A 19,942-nucleotide genomic window follows, 5' to 3' on the forward strand; every position below is an offset into this window, starting at 1 on the left:
AAGTTCTGTCCACTCATCTTACACATTAATTTAATCTGCTAAATGATATGTAATGTTTCCAACGGCCAGCACGTTGCATTGCATAACTGCATAGTACTATTGGACAATTTTAGGATAATACACATTTCCCTCTATTTATTTCAGCTACACAAGGGGACTTAAGTTACTTCCAAAACGATGACACGTGGAATATTCCAGTGTCATCGTTGGGGGCTGGCTGAAAGCTGGCGTGCAGCACAGCGTTCCCAATGAGTGTTTTAATTATTTCGGCATCAATGGTGGGAGTGCTGAGGAATTTTCATTACTTCCAGCTGCACTCTCTTTGTTGCTGCCTCTAAGAATCTCTCTCTCTCTTGCCCAAAAAAAAAAGGAGGAGGGATGACCCCATCGCTCCAAGTGTGAACATTTTAGTAACAAAATATCCCCAAACAAAATGCTGACTTAGGTATGCCAAATAGGCCAAATTATACTGATGTAATACATGCAACGCACTAAGGGATAATTTGAAGCAACAGTTCAGATTTACTGATTATTTATCTCGGTGCAGTACTCCCTGTAGTGTTAATGTATTCCACATCTTGGGAACTGTAGCAGCATTGCGCTCAAGGTCAAGAGCCAAGTTTACGTCAATCAATTTACCTTAATTTGGGGATGGGAATGGGAAATATGTTTAACTTGCTGTCTGAAATCGCATTTTTCAATACAAGGTCACTCAAAGCGAGCTATCTCTTTTGTCCCGGAAATTCGGACACGCCATCAATGAGCAGTACTATAGCCTATATATAGAGTCGCGTTTTTGCACAAAAAATAAATAAATAAAACAGCACATATTTTGATTTATTTTAATCGGCTAATAAAGCATACACTGCTGACGTTGTTCATGTGAAACTCTGGGTAAGCTATTTGGATCTTAGAATGCAAATTAATGGGTTGACCACTTTGTCCTTTTTATTTTTTATTGTTACCCAGATGGCCATTCCCAGAAACAACGCGCACAGTTGTCCAAATGCGTCTTGAGAGACTCTGAGATTTCTGTATATGAGTACAAGTCCCCGGGGTCACTTTACAAACTATTCAACACACAAAGAGGCGGTGCCGAATTTAGTGAGATGCGCAATGCCGGTGCTCTAACTGTTCTCTCTAGCTTGTGCTCTGCAGAGGGCACTGAGCCTGTGGTTTCTCTTACGTTCGTGGGCTTGCTTCTAGTGGTAAAGGAAAAGGAGAGCAGAGACTTCCCTACCGTCTTTTCCCCAGGATTTCTTTTGCTTTTTCGCTTGTGATTTCTCTCCTCTTAAAATAAGAGAACAATGCTCTCTTATTCAAGGAATTGATGTCTAACAAGGACTTTTATTGATATTTGATTTATTTCATAAGAGCACAAAAACTGGATAAAATTGTTTTGGATGCGGCGATGGGACTAAAACGTTTCGTTTACCCTCGACAGTGAACTGAGAATCGAATGCAGTTCAATTTCTCAAGCAAGGACTGGAGTGCACTGGAATTCTATTGTTTGTGTAACTTTAATGGAAAATGGTTTTGAAATATTTCCGCTATTTACTTAAGTGTCTTTGAGTTTCGGGTCTGTTTTCATTGTGGAATTATTTATGTTCCCGAATACCTCCGTTTTTGGAATTTAACTGAGAGCCTCGTAGTATTTATGTTTTAAGTTAGTCTAAATGCATGCTGTTCCTGGTGGTTGTCATTATCTGTATTTAGTGTTTGCATCGACATGTCACGTTGTAATCGCTAGAATACAGAATAGTGTTTTGCCGTAAAGCTATTCTGTCCTGTGAAGAGTTTTCATATCTTTTGGGTGCAATCTGTTTTATAAACAGGGCAAACATATGACCAATAATTGGATTTTCTTTCTTCTGCATTGGGGTTTTCTCTGAGAGAACGTTGAAAATGAAGCAAATATTGGCGCTTGGTGTAGCGCTGCTTTTGCTAACTTGGACAGGAGATGCTGCTGACAACGGTTCGGCTGACGTGCGCTCAAAACTTAGAAGGCTGACCATCCGTCGCGCAGGGGTAAACAAAGACCAATCACATTCTGACACTCCATTTCTAACGGAGAATGCTGGCGGGGAGTCTCACTCCATGCGTCCCTCGACCACCTCCAGGAATTCAGAAAGACTCAAGGAAATGCAGCAAGATCAGAGTTCAAGTTCTTTAAGGACTGGGCAGACTAGACGGGTGCTGACAGGCAGGAGGCCAACTCTGCAACAGACTGCCGTGGTTCAGGCTGATGGTGCCCTTGGGGGTCAACCAAGGCAAGGCCGTATGCCAGGTGGTACTGGTTCTCCCACCCTCTTAGCCAGCTTTGCAGGGAAAAACCGTGTGCTAATCATCTCTGCTCCACACGAGTCTGACGGTTACTACCGGCTGATGATGAGCCTGCTGAAACCGGATGTGTACTGTGAGTTGGCCGAGCGACACGTGCAGCAGATCATCATGTTCCATCAGGAGGGAGAAATGGGTGGGAAAGTGAGACGTATCACAGAGGAAGGGAAGGTGATGGAGGAGCCTCTGAACACTGTGCTGATCCCAAGGCTGATGAACTTCCTCAAGTTGGAGAAGGGGAAATTTGGGATGGTGCTACTGAAGAAGACACTGCAGGTGGAGGAGCGGTACCCATACCCAGTCAGACTGGAGGCCATGTACGAGACGATCGACCAAGCACCCATGCGTAAGCTGGAGAAGAACAGGCAAAAGGGGTTTGTCCAGAAGTGTAGGGGGGCTGGGGTAGAGGGCCAGGTGGTGGAGAGCAATGGTTCTGGGACAGAGACTGAAAGTTCTGCTTCAGATCCTCACGTGGAAACACCAGTAGACAGGAGGCCAGACAGAAAAGGGATTCGTAAAACTGTCCGTCGGCCTGTTCAGATCACCCCTGTCTCAACAACCACCACTGCCAGACCAACCACCACCACTCCAAGGCCGACCACCACACCTACAACCACAACAACCACCACAACAACAAAGCCCACAACTGCCACAACCACAACAACAAGGCCAACAACTACCACAACAACGATGACCACAACAAGGCCCACGACTACAACTACAACCACCACCACCACCACAAGGCCAACTACCATGACTGTCACCACACGCCCAACCACAACAACTCTCTCTACAACCACCACTACTCGTCCCCCAACAACAACAACAACAACAACCGCCACTACTGCTTTTACTACCCCCCAGATGCCTACCAGAGGCCAAACAACACCCTACTGGGTACCTGCCCCAAAAACCACAGCTGAGCCTCACAACCACAATCAAGGTAGAGGCAGACACAAGCAAAAAACGACCCCCTATCCCACCTCTGTGTACCACACCAAGGCCTACACTGGGATCTATGAAGAAAACCACACCGACAAAAAATCTAATGGACGCAAATCTTCAGGCGATTCTGTGGCTCAGCCTGGGCCGACTAAAGAGAAACCACCAAAGAGGAAAGGTGAGAAAGTTCTCACGAACGAGTATGAGGACAGGTACGAAGGAGAACTGCCCACGGAGGAGGTCCTGGAGGAGATCGAGGCAGAGGTTCTGCCCACGCGGAAGGGCAAGGGCAGGCATGACAAAGCCGAAAAGAAGAAGAAAAAGTCAGAAAAGGCTGACAAGGCGAGCAAAAGAGATAAAGCAGAGAAGAAGGCTAAAGAGGGGAAGGGAGGCGGTGGCAACAAAAAGGCCTCCAAGAAGAACCAGGATAAAGATGAGTTCCAGAAGCCGTCAAAGAAGCCACCAACCTCCATGGGAGCTTTGGCCTCCTTCCTTGACTATTTCGAGAGCAGAAGACGACTTATTGTAAGTATTTTCTTTCTTTTGCTATTCCATATGTTGGATATTAATTTACAAAAGATATTAACTTTTTAACTTTTAAACTCATAATCCTATATCTTAATAGTTGTTATCAAAACCTATTTATTGCTAGAATACAAGCACACACAAACATGCACAAAGTTTAAATATTAAATATAGGATTGCATGTGTTTATGTGTTTTTCAATGGCAAGTGTGTGACATGGGCTTCTGCTAAATTAATATTCTATATGTATTATATATTTTAAATGTTGATCTTTCACTTTTCTTTACTTACAGTACTTCTTGTAACCCCCACCCCTCTTACAAATAGACAGACACACACACAAAATGATTTTCCCTCCTACCCCATTTTCTCACCTTGCTTTTTGTGTTCTGCAGCTTTGTTTAAATTTATTTCTTCTTGATTCTAATTGAAGTTTAAAATGCACTTTATTATCTTAAATGGCATTGAGATGCAGTACTTCAGGTTTTGATATTGCATTGTTATTTCAGCTGATCACCACTCCTCAGGATGAGAATGGCATGTATGTACAGCAGAGGGATGAATACCTGGAGCATGTGTGTGAAATGGCCATCAGGAAAGTCTCCATCATCACCATTTTGGGCACATTGACCAACAGCACCATGAAAATCGACCATTATCAGCTGGGTAAGAATGATCTACATATTCAAGTTCTTTTCTTTGGAAATGATGCTTTATGTGGATTTATTTGGTTTATTGCCTTAAGCATTCTGTAACACCTTTAATCTGCTGATTAATACACAAGCAGCTCAGGTTGAAATGAGAATCTTAAAGGAAAACCAATACTTTGTATTTCAAATTATTGGAGAGTATTTTGTTGGTGAACATGTATTTTTCTATTATAAAAATGAACTGTAACTAGTTCACTTTGTATTCTTTTGCTTATGTTTAACATGGTAGTAAACGAACCTATTGCAGCATTGCTTGATTCATTATAAGTTCAAAAACATACCCTTTAAATTTCAGGTAATGATCGGAAAAACTGGTAATCTGATTAGCTTTATAATGCAGTTCCGATCAAGCTAAGAGCATGAATGTCAATCTATATAGGCTTTTTATATTGAGCTGAAGTTGTTCCCTGCTAGGTCATCTGGGATAATTTGTGTTAAGGAAAATTTTGTCAAGCAGGGCATTGCATATAACATGCTTTGAAAGTTGGTATTTTCATCTACAGATTTAAAAAATAAACCTTCTACATTTTGATGATGTTTTTATATTATCAAGATCCACCCCCCCATCCCCAATAGTAAATGCAATAGTGTGTTCAGCCCTCTCTGAGCACTTGGCCCTTCAGACTGAGCAGACTGAGGCAGATCCTCATATCACTGTGGGGAGAAGCCCAGCCCCGCCCTCCCGCAGAGGCTGATGAGTTCAGGGTGGCAGGGGGAGGATAATATACTTCATTTACAGAGCGGGATGTTTCCCATGAGAGCTGTAGTGACTATAGTGTGTGTCCTGAGTGCAAACCTGGCTGACCTGAGTGTTGGCATTGACCCCTAAAGACATTCAGAAAGTGACGTAGTGGCGTCAGCCTGACAGCACAGGAGCCTGGAGCTTGAAATTAAATAGACTCTCTTCCAAGTGGTCAGGCAAGTTGCTTGGCATGAAACTGAAGGGAAAAAAGCATGGCAGAGTTACCTTCCTAGTTTATCATATTGGAGGGAAATAGAGTTGTGATTCCAATTGAAAAAGTTGTAGGTAAACTGTAGATCTTCAGAGACTTTGCTTTCCAAAGAGGTCTCATAACTGAGGCATGTTTGATCTGAATGGCAAACTCATTTCTCCTCATTGTAGTTTCCAGCTGTTCCTAATTGAACAGTTTTTTTGTTTCATTTGAGTTTATTTTTCTCTGTGTAATTAAACCTGGATTCCATGATTTATAGTTATCAGAAGAGTATATTCAAGTGATGGACTGCATTGTTCTGTTGGGGTCAGTTGTTTGGAAATGATATTTTCCAGCATGATGCACTCTCGTTATGCATACATTCCATGGAGGTCCGTATATCAGAATACCTCTGACTGTACGTAAGAATGCTGGAAAGTATTATAATATGAATAAAGTCTGGAGAAACTATTTTTCACACACACACACAGACACACGCGCATGTACACACAGACCCACAAGCACACGCACGCACACACACAGGTATGAGTCACACATTCTAAAAGGCGGGAGGTCCAGTGTTGCAGTAATGGAAGGAGTGAAACAGTACAGTCTCCCACATCTTCTGAGAAAAGAGTGCCGTGATAGGTTGAGAAATATGGCTGGTCTCAAGGGAACTAATGATAGTTATTGTGGGTTGTGGGAGTTTAATTCACAATACAGCCCTCAGCATTAGAATCCACAAAGAAGGAAACATTTTAGCCGAAAGTGTTTTGAAAGTTGGTCACAATAAAGTGCCTTTTTCTGCAGACATGTCCATGTTACAGTCAAGATGGGTTGGATAGGTGCAGTGTTTGTGTATAAGCACTCAGGTTTATATTGAAGATCTCTGCAGCAACAGTGGCCTGCAAGAAAGAAATTTGAGACAGACATATAAACTCATTAAATTACATTAATGATTTTTGATTGTAAATATTTCTCAGCATTAAATAATTTTAACAACAAAAGCTCAGATAATTTTTTCATTGTACCATTTTATTTTTCATTGTAATATGGTTAAGTAATTTCATTTAAAGTGTGCAAGACATTTGTACGTGCAACGAAGAGCCAGGGAGCCTGAAGTCCCATGGTGCATTGCTCCATTGTGTTTGTAAACAAAGGCCTCAGCCTTTTTGACCTACAAATAACAAAATATGTCAGCCATTTCAAATTGGACCCAGATGACAGATGTTATTCATTTATCGCTCTTTGTATGTTGAGTGGATTTTTTACCAGTTGAAGCTCACTTTAATGATACGAAGCTCATAGACGATTCAGTACAAGGAAGGAATATTCTCTGTCTTACCTGCTAGTAGCTTCTGCCCCCAATTTCCTCAGAAATTCTCTTTCCACTACAGTGTATGTAAGCAGCTCTAATGAATGGTTTGTATAGTTTTCAGCTTATCTGGCAGCTGCATATTTTCTGAAGCTTGTAAGACTCACATAAATGCTGTAATTTTAAGAACTCATGATGACCCAGGCAAAAAAGAGACAGACACAGACTTAAGGTTCAGCAATCAGTCAGTCATAATCAGACAGTGGAGGAGACTTGGCATGTGGTAATAGATTCAATAGACTGACCACCTTCAGATTTACTTTTTCTTTTAATATAATTTTGAAGTGGAATTTTCTGTACTTACTTTCTTTGTATCAGGCATGTCCATTAGGGATTGCAGTGGGACATTCCTAGCATTTTAAGTGGGGGTAGCAGCACTGAGGGAGACCAAACAATTCTGATTGGATGGGCTGCAACTCCCCCCATTTTCTATAGCGGTTTGAGAAATTTCCCTTGGGGGGGAGTGTTTCTTAATCGGAGTAGAACACCCTTTCCCACAGTGAGCGCACATCTGTGATCGGCCAGGGGTCAGAACACCACAGATGAATTTTACATTTTGTGGGATAGGAGTGCTCCAATGACTTAGAAACTCTCTTTTTCCCCCTCCCTCTTAGAGAACGACAAACCAATGAAAGGCTTGAGGCAGGAGGACCTGGTGAACCAGGACTTGATTGTCGAACTGCGGAAGGAGTTTGGGATGACGGACGATGAGTTCTTCATGGTGCTGACTGACTTTGACATGAAAGTCAAGGTTGGTTGCCCCATTTTCTTGCTTTTCCCTCCTCCTCCTGAATCTTAGGTCATTTTGTTGTGTTATTTGAACATTTAAAGGATTCTTGGTGGATCAATGAAAATGTTTTTGTAAAAATGTAGGGGGGTTATACAGTGCAGTCTGTAAATATATGGACAGTGACACAATTTTGTTGTTTTTGGCTCTGTACTCCAGCACATTGGATTTGCAATGAAACAATGAGTATGAGGTTAAAGTGTGGACTGTCAGGTTTTAATTTAACCAAAAATAGTTGGGCAAATTAACATAAACTTAAAGTCATCATATTTAATACTTGGGTGTAAGTCCTTTGAAATCGATGACTGCCTGAAGTCTGAGACCCATTGACATCACCAGATGCTGGGTATCTTCCCTGGTGATGCTTTGCCCAGTCCTGTATGGCAGTCATCTTCAGTTCCTGTTTGTTTTGTGGGATTTTTGCCTTCAGTGTTATCTTCAAACGCATGTTCATTTGCATTTAGATTGTCTGAATGACTTGGGCAGTCAAGAAAATTCCACTTTTTGGCCTTGAAAAAACTCCTTGGTTGTTTTATCAGTGTGTTTGGTGTCATTGTTCTGCTTCAAGGTGAAGTGCTGTCCATTGAGTTTTGAAGCAGTTAGTTGGATCTGAGCAGATGTTTGTGTTCTCTTCAGAATTCATCCTACTGCTGCTGTCAGCTGTCACATCATCAATAAAAACGAGTGAGCCAGTTTCAGTGGCAGCCATACATGCCCAAGCCATAACACTACCTCCACTGTGTTTCAAATACGAGCTGGATGCTTTGGATCATGAGCGAATCCATCCTTTCTAAACACTTTTCTCTTTCCATCACTCTGTTACAGGGTAATACTCATCTCATCTGTCCATGAAACTTTGTTTCAGAACTCTACAATTTTTAAAATGTACTTTTTAGCAAACTCAAACCTGTCTGTTCTGTTCTAGAGGCTTACTAGTGGTTTGCATCTTGCAGTGAACCCTCTGAGGTTTGCCGGTGTAGTCTTCTGTTTATTTTGTTTCTTTGACACATCCATGCCTACATACTGATGAGTATTCTTGATCTGTTGAAAAATTGAAAGGGGAGTTTTCTTCACAATTGAAAATATTATTTAGTCATCCACTGCAGTGATTTTCTATGGTCCAGCAGGTTGTTTGCATTGCTGAGCTCACCAGTGCGTTCTCGTTTCTTAATTAACGATATACCAAACAGCTTATTTTGACACACAATAGTTTAGCTATGCCTCATGTCACCCCATAATCCTGTTTTACTGCCAATGACATGTCTTTGGTCCTCATGACCAGAGTCAATAGCAACAAATGTAAATTCCCCTTTTAGAATCAACTCTAGACCTTTTGTTAGCTTTTTTGTGCATGAACTAATGATGCAACAACACACAGCTGGCCAAGAAACAGCTGAGCAGCCAAATTTCTAATTACCTTTGGTCCTCTAAAATGAGGGTACTACATATAAAAAGGGCTGGAATTTTTACATACCCAAAAGTAAATACCCACAAATTAAAGCTGATAGTCTGCACTTTAACCTCATATTCATTGTTTCATTTCACATTCAATGTGCTGGAGTACAAAGCCAAAACAACAAAAAAGTGCCTTTCTAAGCCATTAAATAATGAATGTTTGTATAATGCAGACATGTCCACTGAAATATTATGTTTAAGTATGATGCTGTCCCATATCTAGTCTTTGCTAGTTAGGCCCACAGGATGATGCATAATGCGTTGCTCAGAGAGGGAGGGACTCAGGAAAGTAAGCAGGAATGACCGTGTCTCCTTGCTCACCTGTGAACCCCACTGGTCAGTCAGGTGTCCACATTTTGCTTACTGAAACTGCACATGTTTTATGCTGGTGGTAGCAATGAGCTTGTGAATACAGTTGGCCATTCCAATTTGCAGGAGAAAGGCTGAAGTAAAAATAACTTTTCGGTTATGCCTTTATCTTATTTTCTCTTTGCAGCAATACTATGAAGTGCCCATAGCCATGAAGGCTGTATTTGATTATACTGACACCTTCTCATCACGCATCAAAGAGATGGAGCAGCAGAAGAGGGATGGTGTGTCCTGCAAGAAGGAAGATAAGCCCAGATCTCTGGAAAACTTCTTGTCAAGGTACAGTACTGCAAGTACACATTTAATCACACTTGTGATGGGTAGTGGACTGCTTTATGTCAGTTAGCCTTCTGTGTAACTACTAACTATGACTTATTAGCTTATTAGCATCAAGGCTCAAATGGCCAATAAGACTCTAAGTCTTCAATTTTTTCCTGCGAAAGTGGAATTTAAACAACAATGGCTGAAACTCTCACTGCAGTTCTCCTGATAACCACCTTTGGAAATGATCAATTTTTGGACTAATTTCTGACAGTATTGATAATTTATAGACAAAAAGTTATCAATATAAAGCCTGAGTCAACTGGCCTTCATGGTTTGGAGATAAACAAGGGATTTATCAGGGAGGTCAGTGGCTGGAGCCAAAGGTGCTAAAACATGCTACATGTACAGAGAAGCTTATGGGTGACTGATTTGATGTTGACATGCATGAGGTGAGATGAACCAGAATGAAACCAGATGTAGCAACACATTACATTCAAAGAGATGACATAGAGCTATGGTCAGTGGCACGTGGGTTGTAACTGTATTTTTTCATTGGTTGTGATGGTACTCTGCCTCTCTCTCTGATTGGACTGTGCGGGCCTCAGGTTCCGCTGGAGACGCAGGCTATTTGTTATATCTGCTCCCAATGATGAGGAATGGGCCTATCAGCAACAGCTTTATTCTCTGAATAGTCAGGCCTGCAATCTAGGTAAGTGAAATTGTCCATGTCACTATGTTAAGTGGAGGCACACTTACTGCAACTGTCAGATGTTTATTTGCTTCAAACACACTCACAAAAGCTGCAATTTTGTTAGGTAGTGTTACCACATGCCAGTGAGCTAGTTAAATTAACACATTAGACTAACTAGTTTGATTGGTGGCAGTGTAGTAACATAAAGATCACAGGTTCAATTTCCGAGTGGAACACTTCCGTTGTACCTTTGAGCAAGATACTTAACCTGCATTGCTTCAGTATATATCCAGCTGTATAAATGGATGCAATGTAAGTGCTGTGTAAGTTGCCTTGGATAAGACTGTCTGCTGAAAATGCCTGTAATGTAATTAACAACATCAATTTTATTTAGATTAATCTAGAGCGAGTCAATAAAGTGATAGATGTTAACAAACTTAAAATGAACAGGAAGAATTAACAGTGGCCCACAGTGTTCCCCCGTTTACCACACTTGATTAGTCCAGGCCCATCCTTACAAATGAATACGATAGCGTATTAACTAACAGAAGAAGCCATTTTATTTGGTCTGCATTTCACCAATGGCCTGTTACTGCATACATTACTACTACTACTTAATAGTTTTCTCAGTTCAAAGCCATAGCAGCATGGGGTAGGAAATAGCAGGTCTGCTTACTGCGTCTGACCTTTACGTCAGGGCTGGATTTCAGCCACATGCAAAATGGCTGACCCTTTCCAATTGCAGTTTTATTGATAGTCATTTGTGTTGTCAAGAAAGAATATTAACATACTTGTTTAATTTAACCACTTCCCTTTAAAAAGGACCAAATATTTTATAGTTTAAAATCAGATGTTAAGTGGAAAGATGTGTGCCAAACTGTGTCTATATTCAGCCTTCAGCTCACAGGGAGTCCACAGCAGCGCTTGTGTTTGTCTTGCGCGCACCACACCCAGCTGTGGATGGTTTTTGTTTCCAGTTCTGACCTCCACCATGTGGCCACACCTTAGTCCAGATACTCTTGTTCTCATGGTCAGGGGACAGGGGCCAAGTGGGAAAGTATTCTACAAATTCTTTTCCCATTTGGAAAAGACAGGGTGATCTTTCAAGCGGGACTGGCTGTCCACTGCTTTCCCATTTATCTCTCTTGACAGACAGGCTGTCACTGTCAAATGTTTTATATTGTCTTGACCAAAGGATGCACACAGCTTTCCAGTAGTAACTATCTGTGTCCAACAGAGACATTTCTGCTTGAATAACCTTTTTAGCATCTATTGTTGAACAAGTTAACAGCTTTTTTTTCCGAAACCTTTAAAATAGCACATTGGAACTTTTTTGATCCAGCAACGAGCTGGGGGTGCCTCCTTAAAAAAACTAATATTGCAGATAGATTAAATGAAAAGTGCAGCATTAGAGAGTATATGCTTACTTAGGCAAACAAAAATGTTCAAACATTTGCTTTTTCACAAGCAGATGTTGCACCTTTAATTTAATCTGCATGCAATCTTTAAATGAATGGGAGGAAAATTCTGTTGATTTCAAACCTGGAAGGGTGGAGAAACATACTATTGGCTTGCAGTTTAATGAAAATGTCGAGTTTCCCTGATGAAGAACAGGTTTCTCGGCATGGGCCCAGGCATACTGAATAACACAATTACGATAATGAGCAATCTGGTAATGCGAGGACCAAAGAATGAAATAGTGGAAATTGAAAGCTTCTACTGACCACCAACATCACAGAGTTCTTCATAGAAAACAACATCAGGCAGATTAAGGTTGATTTAAGCATGTGTGGCCTTTCTGTGATTGGTTTGTGTGTTACCAGTGAAGTTTGCATTGAGTGATTTTGCTGATGCTCATGTTCACAGTGACTTAAAAAAGTGTTCAGAAAGTGTTCATGAAAGTGCAGTGGAATTCTGCATGACTGTTGATATTATGAGTCATTATATAAACCTACAAACGTAGCACTCAAGTTTGGAGCAAGTTTTCAGTCTTTGGGGGAAGTTTTTGGAAGCTATGACTTGGCTGTCCTGACTGCTGTGGAGAGCACATTCTCGTGATTATTTACCAGCTGTTGTCCGGTTGTTCCTCCAGGCCTGCGTCATATTTCAGTCCTGAAGATGATTGGTATGGACACAGAAGACATGGGTGGGGTCCTGGAGCTTTATCCAATCAACGGTAAGGGTGCTGTGATCTCTGGGTAGAATCTCAGGCTTATTCAAAAGGCAGAATGTTCTGTTACATTTTGAATGTTCCAACAACTGAACAGAAAGCTCATTGAATGTCTTGCAACACTACTTGGAAGATGTTTTGTATTACTTGTCAAAGGGTCAGGAACATTGGCCCAAAAGGTTTGTGGTGGGCTAACATATTGCAAAAGGGTATAGTTTGTAATCTTCCACGGTATACAGTTGAGGCCAAAAGTTTACATTCACCTAGGCTAAAGATATTCAACCTCAGTTTTTTACAACTCCTAATTATGACAATTGGCCAATCTGAAGCTTCTAAAAAGTCATTACATCAATTTCTGGAATCTTCCAGACTGTTTAAAGAGACAGCCAACTTGGTGTATGTCAACTTTTGACCCACTGGAATTCTGATATAGTGAATTAAAGCTGAAATAAATCTGTTTCTAAACTAAAATTGTTTTAAAATTACCTCTGATGTTAACAAAGTAGATGGCCTAATTGACTTGCCAAAAGAAATGTATGGTAACATGAAATGTGTGGAGTTGTGAAAAATTGAGTTTGAATGTTTTTAGCCTAGGTGTATGTAAACTTCTGGTCTCAATTGTAAAGGCCAAGGTTACCTCCTTATTTCCTGAACGAAATGGCACGGCATTCTGGGAAATTGCCATGAAACATGCACACAGAAAGTATTTTGCCAATGGAGGGAAAAATAAAAGTGGGAGTTTACACATGTTACGCACTGACCCAACCACAATGGCCCTTTCTTTGTATACTTGTCCAGCTGTAGTAGCAGGAAGTGGGTTTTCTGCCATCCAAAACGCCGCATCAGCAACCTCAAAGCTTCAGATGTTCCTGTTGCTAAAGTGATGATTCAAGAAACGCAAACATTACAAAAGTAGTCCTTGCAGAATCAGCAGTGGTTTCTTTCTAATGTTCTTTAAAAAGCAAGTCTATAAAAGCAAGTTCTTCAAAAAGCAAGTCTACAGAGAGCCCATGATATCTGCTTGGAGTAACTGCTGCCTAAAAGCTTTAACATCCAGTATTGGTTTTCATAGGTCTCAGTGTTAAAGTACAGACAAGTCTATTTCTTTTTTTTTCGGGGAGGGGGGGGGGGGTTTCATCATCTAGAAACTGTCCCAGTCCCAAACTGTCCTTGGCTTTTTAGCCAGTGTGTGTCCCCAAGGATTGTGGGATTGTGTTCTCAGGGATTCAATTCCCTGGTAGGACAGTGCTCTGGCACCCTTGAGCAAGGTACTTAATCTGCGTTGCTTCAGTATGTATAATTGAATATGATGTAAATGCTATGTAAGAAGTGATGAAAGTCTGCTAAATGCTTGTAATGTAATGGATTTTGGGTCAGTTCCATTTCATTTCTTCTCAATCTGTCAATTCAGGAATTTAATTAGAATGCAAGCATTGACAAATGGCTAGAAATCTCCATAGAGTATTGTGGGCAATATTCTATTAATACAATAATAATATTGTATTAATTGAATTTCAGTTCATTTTGAGTTGAAAAGGGGTCTGACTCTAACTCCCACAGCCCACTGTGGCACCAGTGCTGTAAGCAGTGGAAAAGGCAATGAAACAAATCTGCTTGCTCGTGCAGGAAGCTCGACAGTGGACCGTGAAGGCCTCTCTGCCTCTCTGGTGAAGGACATCAGGAACTACTTTCAGATCAGCCCGGAGTACTTCTCAATGCTCCTGGTGGGGAAGGACGGGAATGTGAAGTCCTGGTACCCTTCCCCGATGTGGTCTATGGCCATCATCTACGACCTGGTGGACTCCATGCAGCTGCGCAGGCAGGAGATGGCCATCCAGCAATCTCTGGGCATGCGCTGCCCGGAAGATGAGTATGGCGGCTACGGTTATCATCACCATGGCTACCATGAAGGCTATCGTCAAGAATACGGTTACTGAGGGGTGAGGTATAACATTTCCCTGAAATTTCCCTCTTCGACCTATACCTTGGGATTTTTCTTCATGTTTTCAATTAAGATACGAACAGGGCTGAAATTCCAGATTCCTCTTTTTCCCCCCTATTTCCTTTCGTATATTAGTTGATACCAGTCTGGCAGTTAGTTGTCTGAACTTGTTACCATGTTTTGATGTTTTTTTTTTTTTGTTCATGCCAAACTGGAAAAGGGCTATTTTGACAGGTATAGACATTCCTATTGTAGATAAATGAGTATGGACTTCTTCCTTTTTTATATTGCATATGTATTTATTGGTTGTCTGCTTCACCTGAAGCTACTTAATTTGGGAATCAGAACCAGCTTTGTCACTGGGCAGATATTGTTGGAACAAAATTTCAACATGAAAACATTTCTGTTTACTTTAAGAGCACCGTTGCAGCATATGTTCTTATTTATGTACAGTTCTGATATATGACAAATAAACTACATTTTTACCAACTACTGCTCATTATATATGCTTTTACATTCTGAGTGATTTCGGAAGTGACAGTACTTATAAGTAGAAGTAATGAAGAAATTGAATAAATTTAATATTCTGTACATTTCGCGAAATAGAATTCTTTGTTTGGATGAGGTCCAGCCTAACTGAGTAGCAGGCAATGCTCCACGATCTGAATTGCACTGGTGAAAAATCGCACATTTGGAATGCAACACCGCCCCCTGGCGTATATACATGCATCATGCATGTTTAGCATAAGCACAGGATGAATTTCAAGCTTTGTGCAGGCATCATCCATTACATTACATTACATTACATTTATCCGGCAGACACTTTTATTCAAAGCAACGTACAATAAGTGCATACTGAAGGTCATTGGAACAACTACAAAACACAGGTCCAATGAGGTACAGTGCTCATTTTGTAACAGTTATTCATGAACACATTAAGTCCAGTTCACACAGTAAAAAATTACTCTGACCTAAACTGTGCTAAGTCAAACTAGGAGACAAGCTACAACGACATAGTGTTACAAAGTCTTCAGACCACTGCGGAAGATGGGCAACGATGGAGTGGTTCATAGAGGAACAGGGAGTTTGTTCCACCACTGGGGAGCTAGGGTAGGGAAGCTCCGTGGTAGGGACGAGCGAGAACCATTTACCCAGATGGCAGGGGCTGCGAGCTGCCCTGCCGCCGCAGAGCGGAGTGGTCAAGATGGCGTGTAGGATTGAATCATGTCCTGTAAGTAGGCGGCGGCCATCCTGATGGCTGCAGTGTAGGCGTGGGTCAGGACTTTGAACCTGGTCCTAGCAGCGACCGGTAGCCAGTGGAGTGACCTCAGCAGAGGAGTGAGGTGGGAGTCACTTCATCCGGAGTGATAACATTTTTAATTAATTGCTGCTAATGCTAATGTATTTTCAAGATCATAAAATATAAACACTTCATGATATGTGAGCATCTATGCATATTATTGCCACTTGAAGGTGTTGCAATTTTTTTTAATTCACTCATGTGAAATAAAATGTTAATTACTATTTAGACACACATTCACAATATGCTGTTCTATTTCCATGACAATGTCCATCAAGTAGCTAATTGCTACTCTGGTGAAGGACATGTGGTACTGCTCTCATAAAAAATAAAAATAAAAATCAGCCTCTGAGAGTTCCACCAAGGTGTGGATTAAACAGGGAAGATCATTCAGGGCTATGTATATTACTATGTCCTATGTTCCTGTATTACTCTGCTGTAACAGTTAAGATTTCTATGGAAATCCGTTTTCTTTGGCTTTATTTCACAGAGTGAAGTTGATTCAAGATTGTTGTTAGGAACATTTATGACATACATTAAAATGAATCATAACAGCCAAATGATTGTGAACGTACTTGTTCACTGAGCATCTTTCTCTTCTGTTTTTGTTCACTGCATGCTGCCTTTTCAGACTGTCAGTTTCTGTAACAGTCGCTAATGTTTGCCTTGTTGAACACACAGCAGACTAATGACCCTGAGTAGGCAGATCATGTCTGGATATGCTAATCTGCTAGACGTTTAGCATAAAAAAATGTACCCTTGCAGACTAAAAGAACTGGAGGCGGTGAACGCAGAGGAGTGCCATCACAGTTACAGTAGGAGCGTGGGCAGCAACAGGAGGTAATTGTACAGAACTATGCTAATATGTGTAGGCAAGGCACAACCACATACATACCACTGAGACACTGACAATCCTATTTAAAGATCCCAAGTCTCACACGTAGCATCTTACAAATTTCATACAAATCTCACACTCATGCAGTCAAGCTCCTACAAACTTTGACAGCAAATTTGACAGCGATATAATCTTTCTCAAAATAAATATACAGACCCATGAATGCAAGATAATGCACTATAGTTTATTATATTTAGTATATTCAAAAGACATTGTGTTTGCCACTGCTTCTTTTCATTCTAGAGTTCACCAATTAAACCCACACAGGCATTGAGTCAGAGGAGAAAACTTCACGTGGGGTTTGTGCAAGCTTGTGTGTATTCCTGGCCAAAGGACTATAGGGGCGCACGAAGTACCAAAATCCCCCCTACCCTTTCAAGGGCACAGCCAATTGTGTCTCTGGTTGACAAGATCCAGATTAGATACCAGACCTTGGAGGCCAGTTTCTTAATGATCATTTGTTATCTCTGCAATCTCCCTCAAAATGAACTGATCAGAGACTTGGAAATGAGGATGTAGTAGTGAATAGTGATCAGGAGGTGTTTCACAGATTTTTATGTTGGCCTGATGACTAATACGGTTTTTAATCACTGATATATTTCCTCTGTCCCTGATGTGTTCTTTGTTATGCACTCTGAGCTGAAGGAAAATTTCCATTTCGTGCAATATTTAATGGACAATTCTAATTCTAATTAACAGAATGAGCCACCCAGCTGCCTAAATCCCCCAAAATTGTTCTCTGCAGTAAGGGCACTCACATCCCAATTTCATGTTTGGCATGTAATGCGGTAATGTATCATTTAATAATTCATTAAAACTGTAAAAGGTTTTCGAATCTGCAAACTACAGATTTGATTCTTGCACCTGCATTAAATATTGACATTCATATGAGTGCAACTAGCATCATCCTCTTATTTGCATTTATTAATTTCACGGTCTGATGGATTTCCTGGTGAGTGCTTTGACTGTGGCTCCCCCTAACTGCCCTCGAGAATAAGCAACCTTCTCACTGTAGATCAGATGCACATGTAAAGAGAACCGTCTCTATGCAGCATAACCCCTTGTGTGTGAAGGCCTTTCTCCTGTGCCTATACTGCCCAAAGATATCTGTTTCCCACAGTTCCCTTCCCTTTCTCCCATGTTCCAAGCATGCAAGTCATGAAATGGGGATATTTAAAACAGAATGGTAGGGAGGTTGCAGGATTAAAACCAAATTTAACACAGAACACAGCCCTGTGATATGCTATAATGTTAAATGCTTTTTATCTGTTGCTGCACAATAAAATGTCCAGTGTTAATTCAACTCTCACAGAGTACATGTGGATCCAATCCAGTCCAACACTGAACATTTTACTGTGTGTAAATTATGTGTAGTTTTTGTCATGTCATGTACAGAATGTGACAGATAATATGAGCATTTGAGAAGTTATATTATTCCTCACTGAGCAGCTCAGGCAGTATGCTTAATATTTCTTTTACTATCCATTTATCCAAGAAGTGATTTTTTTTGAACAGAGAGTCCACGTATGGTCTGATATTCTTGAAATTCATCCAAGCTGTCATTCATTGGATAGAATATGACCTACATGGCAGCAGACCATGTAAAACCATCAGATCTACCTCGAGATTTAAATCTGCAAAGCACTTTGAATTTGAATTGATCTGGATTATGATGGCTGTACACTTGCAACATTATTGGACACAACCAGCTGGAATTACTGTATGTTTGGAATGTTCTGGTGTATTAGGTATTCTGAGAAAACAGTCGGCATGGGAAATGGATTATCCCAAAGCACTGAGAGTTCAGTTGCTTTACATGTTCCTTTCACAAGGATCTAACTGTGCCATTTACTCTTGCCGATTCACTGTATAATTCAAAGGACACCTTTCTTTGTGATTCACTATTATGATTTCAGCCATCCAGCTAACAATAACTCTAACTGTAAAGTTAAAATTGTCTTTGGTCTTTACCAATCTCAATTCCTTTTTAAGAATGCAGAACAACTCTGGTTCAAGACATTTTATTTCTTCCTTTCACTATACTGTGGTATTAACGATGTAAACCTCTTTATTCAAAGGGGGTAGTCTTGAAGGTATTCAGCCTGATAAGTCCACTATTTTGTTCAATGCTGAAAATTAAAAGACATGTATCACTCTGTGTTGATGACTGTACTCATAATTTCCATAATAATTTGGATAGTACCACATTAGCATCTTGCCAAAGTAGAAATACTGGCAGTGAATGTCCCAGATGGCAGTAGGGTGTTCAAATCCAGTCCATCCTCCAACACAACAATAAAATGAAGGCATTTTTTCTTCAGATACTGATATTGGTTGTATATGCGTCAATCTGTTTCCCTTTATTTTCACCAGACTTAGCATTCAGCTGCTTTAATCATGACATTAACTGAGCCCAATTACCTCTCTTGGTGAGCCAGTGCTTATGCCTCAGTCAGTCACTTGAGGATACTGAATCATAATCAGCCAATGAACAATCAGTCAAACTGTCAAGTTTGTCAAGCCTTTAATTCACACTCCTAGTTGTCAAAATATATTATTCTCTCAATGTGAGAATGGGTGTTTGAGCCCAGTTCCAGTGCAATGTTTTTTGGTATGGGTATTCATATGGCTATTGAATGTTAGTAATCATTCTTATATGAACAGTGTCCAGGCACCAAATCTTTAATGTGGGTAATCAGGATGAAATGTGTGTGTGTGTGTGTGTGTGTGTGTGTGTGCGTGAATGCGTGCATGTGCTTGTGCTTGTGCGTGTGCGTGTGTGTGTTTGATTTAATCTATAATAATATGTTTGCATATAACTAAAAAAATATGTAAAGCAGGCACTGCCTGTCTAAGCAAGATTTATTATGTTCATTGCCAACTTGTATGTTGTGGACATTTTTAGATCAGTACTAAAAGTTCCCTGTATTTTGGATGATGAGCTGTTATTGTCAGAATTCCCTCTACATTCAATACAATTTCAGTTTTCACCTACAAATGACAAGAATTGCCCCGGATGACAATACTATGTTTGTTTCTAACAAGCCTAAATTAAATAATTTCTAAGCAGAAATTCATAGACTTAAATCACCATGAATTAATTAAGATTTTAGATCTTAGATAGATCTTTAGATATATATTATAACACTTTGTCCCCTTGCACTATTCTTTATTGTTTACTGTTTGCACTATGTTTATGTTATTGCACTATGTTTATTTTATTTTTTTATTTTATTTTATGAACA

At 40.4% G+C, this 19,942-nt stretch overlaps 1 protein-coding gene across 1 annotated transcript; it reads left to right on the forward strand.

The window, feature by feature from the left end:
* Positions 1–1,123: 1,123 nt before the first annotated feature.
* On the forward strand, positions 1,124–14,991 carry LOC135250537 (coiled-coil domain-containing protein 80-like). Its single transcript, XM_064326900.1, has 7 exons — positions 1,124–3,807; positions 4,317–4,473; positions 7,439–7,575; positions 9,563–9,714; positions 10,305–10,408; positions 12,483–12,566; positions 14,187–14,991. The coding sequence occupies exons 1-7, from the start codon at positions 1,906–1,908 to the stop codon at positions 14,495–14,497; spliced, it is 2,847 nt and encodes a 948-aa protein (XP_064182970.1). The 5' UTR covers positions 1,124–1,905; the 3' UTR covers positions 14,498–14,991.
* Positions 14,992–19,942: the final 4,951 nt, after the last annotated feature.

Source organism: Anguilla rostrata, chromosome 3 (assembly GCF_018555375.3).
Source record: "Anguilla rostrata isolate EN2019 chromosome 3, ASM1855537v3, whole genome shotgun sequence".
Taxonomy (NCBI): domain Eukaryota; kingdom Metazoa; phylum Chordata; class Actinopteri; order Anguilliformes; family Anguillidae; genus Anguilla; species Anguilla rostrata.

Coding starts and splice junctions, on each gene's coding strand:
- LOC135250537 (XM_064326900.1), top strand. CDS start 1,906: ATGAAGCAAATATTGGCGCTTGGTGTAGCGCTGCTTTTGCTAACTTGG. Junction 4,474..7,438: donor AATCGACCATTATCAGCTGG/GTAAGAATGATC, acceptor CCTCCCTCTTAG/AGAACGACAAACCAATGAAA. Junction 9,715..10,304: donor CTGGAAAACTTCTTGTCAAG/GTACAGTACTGC, acceptor TGCGGGCCTCAG/GTTCCGCTGGAGACGCAGGC.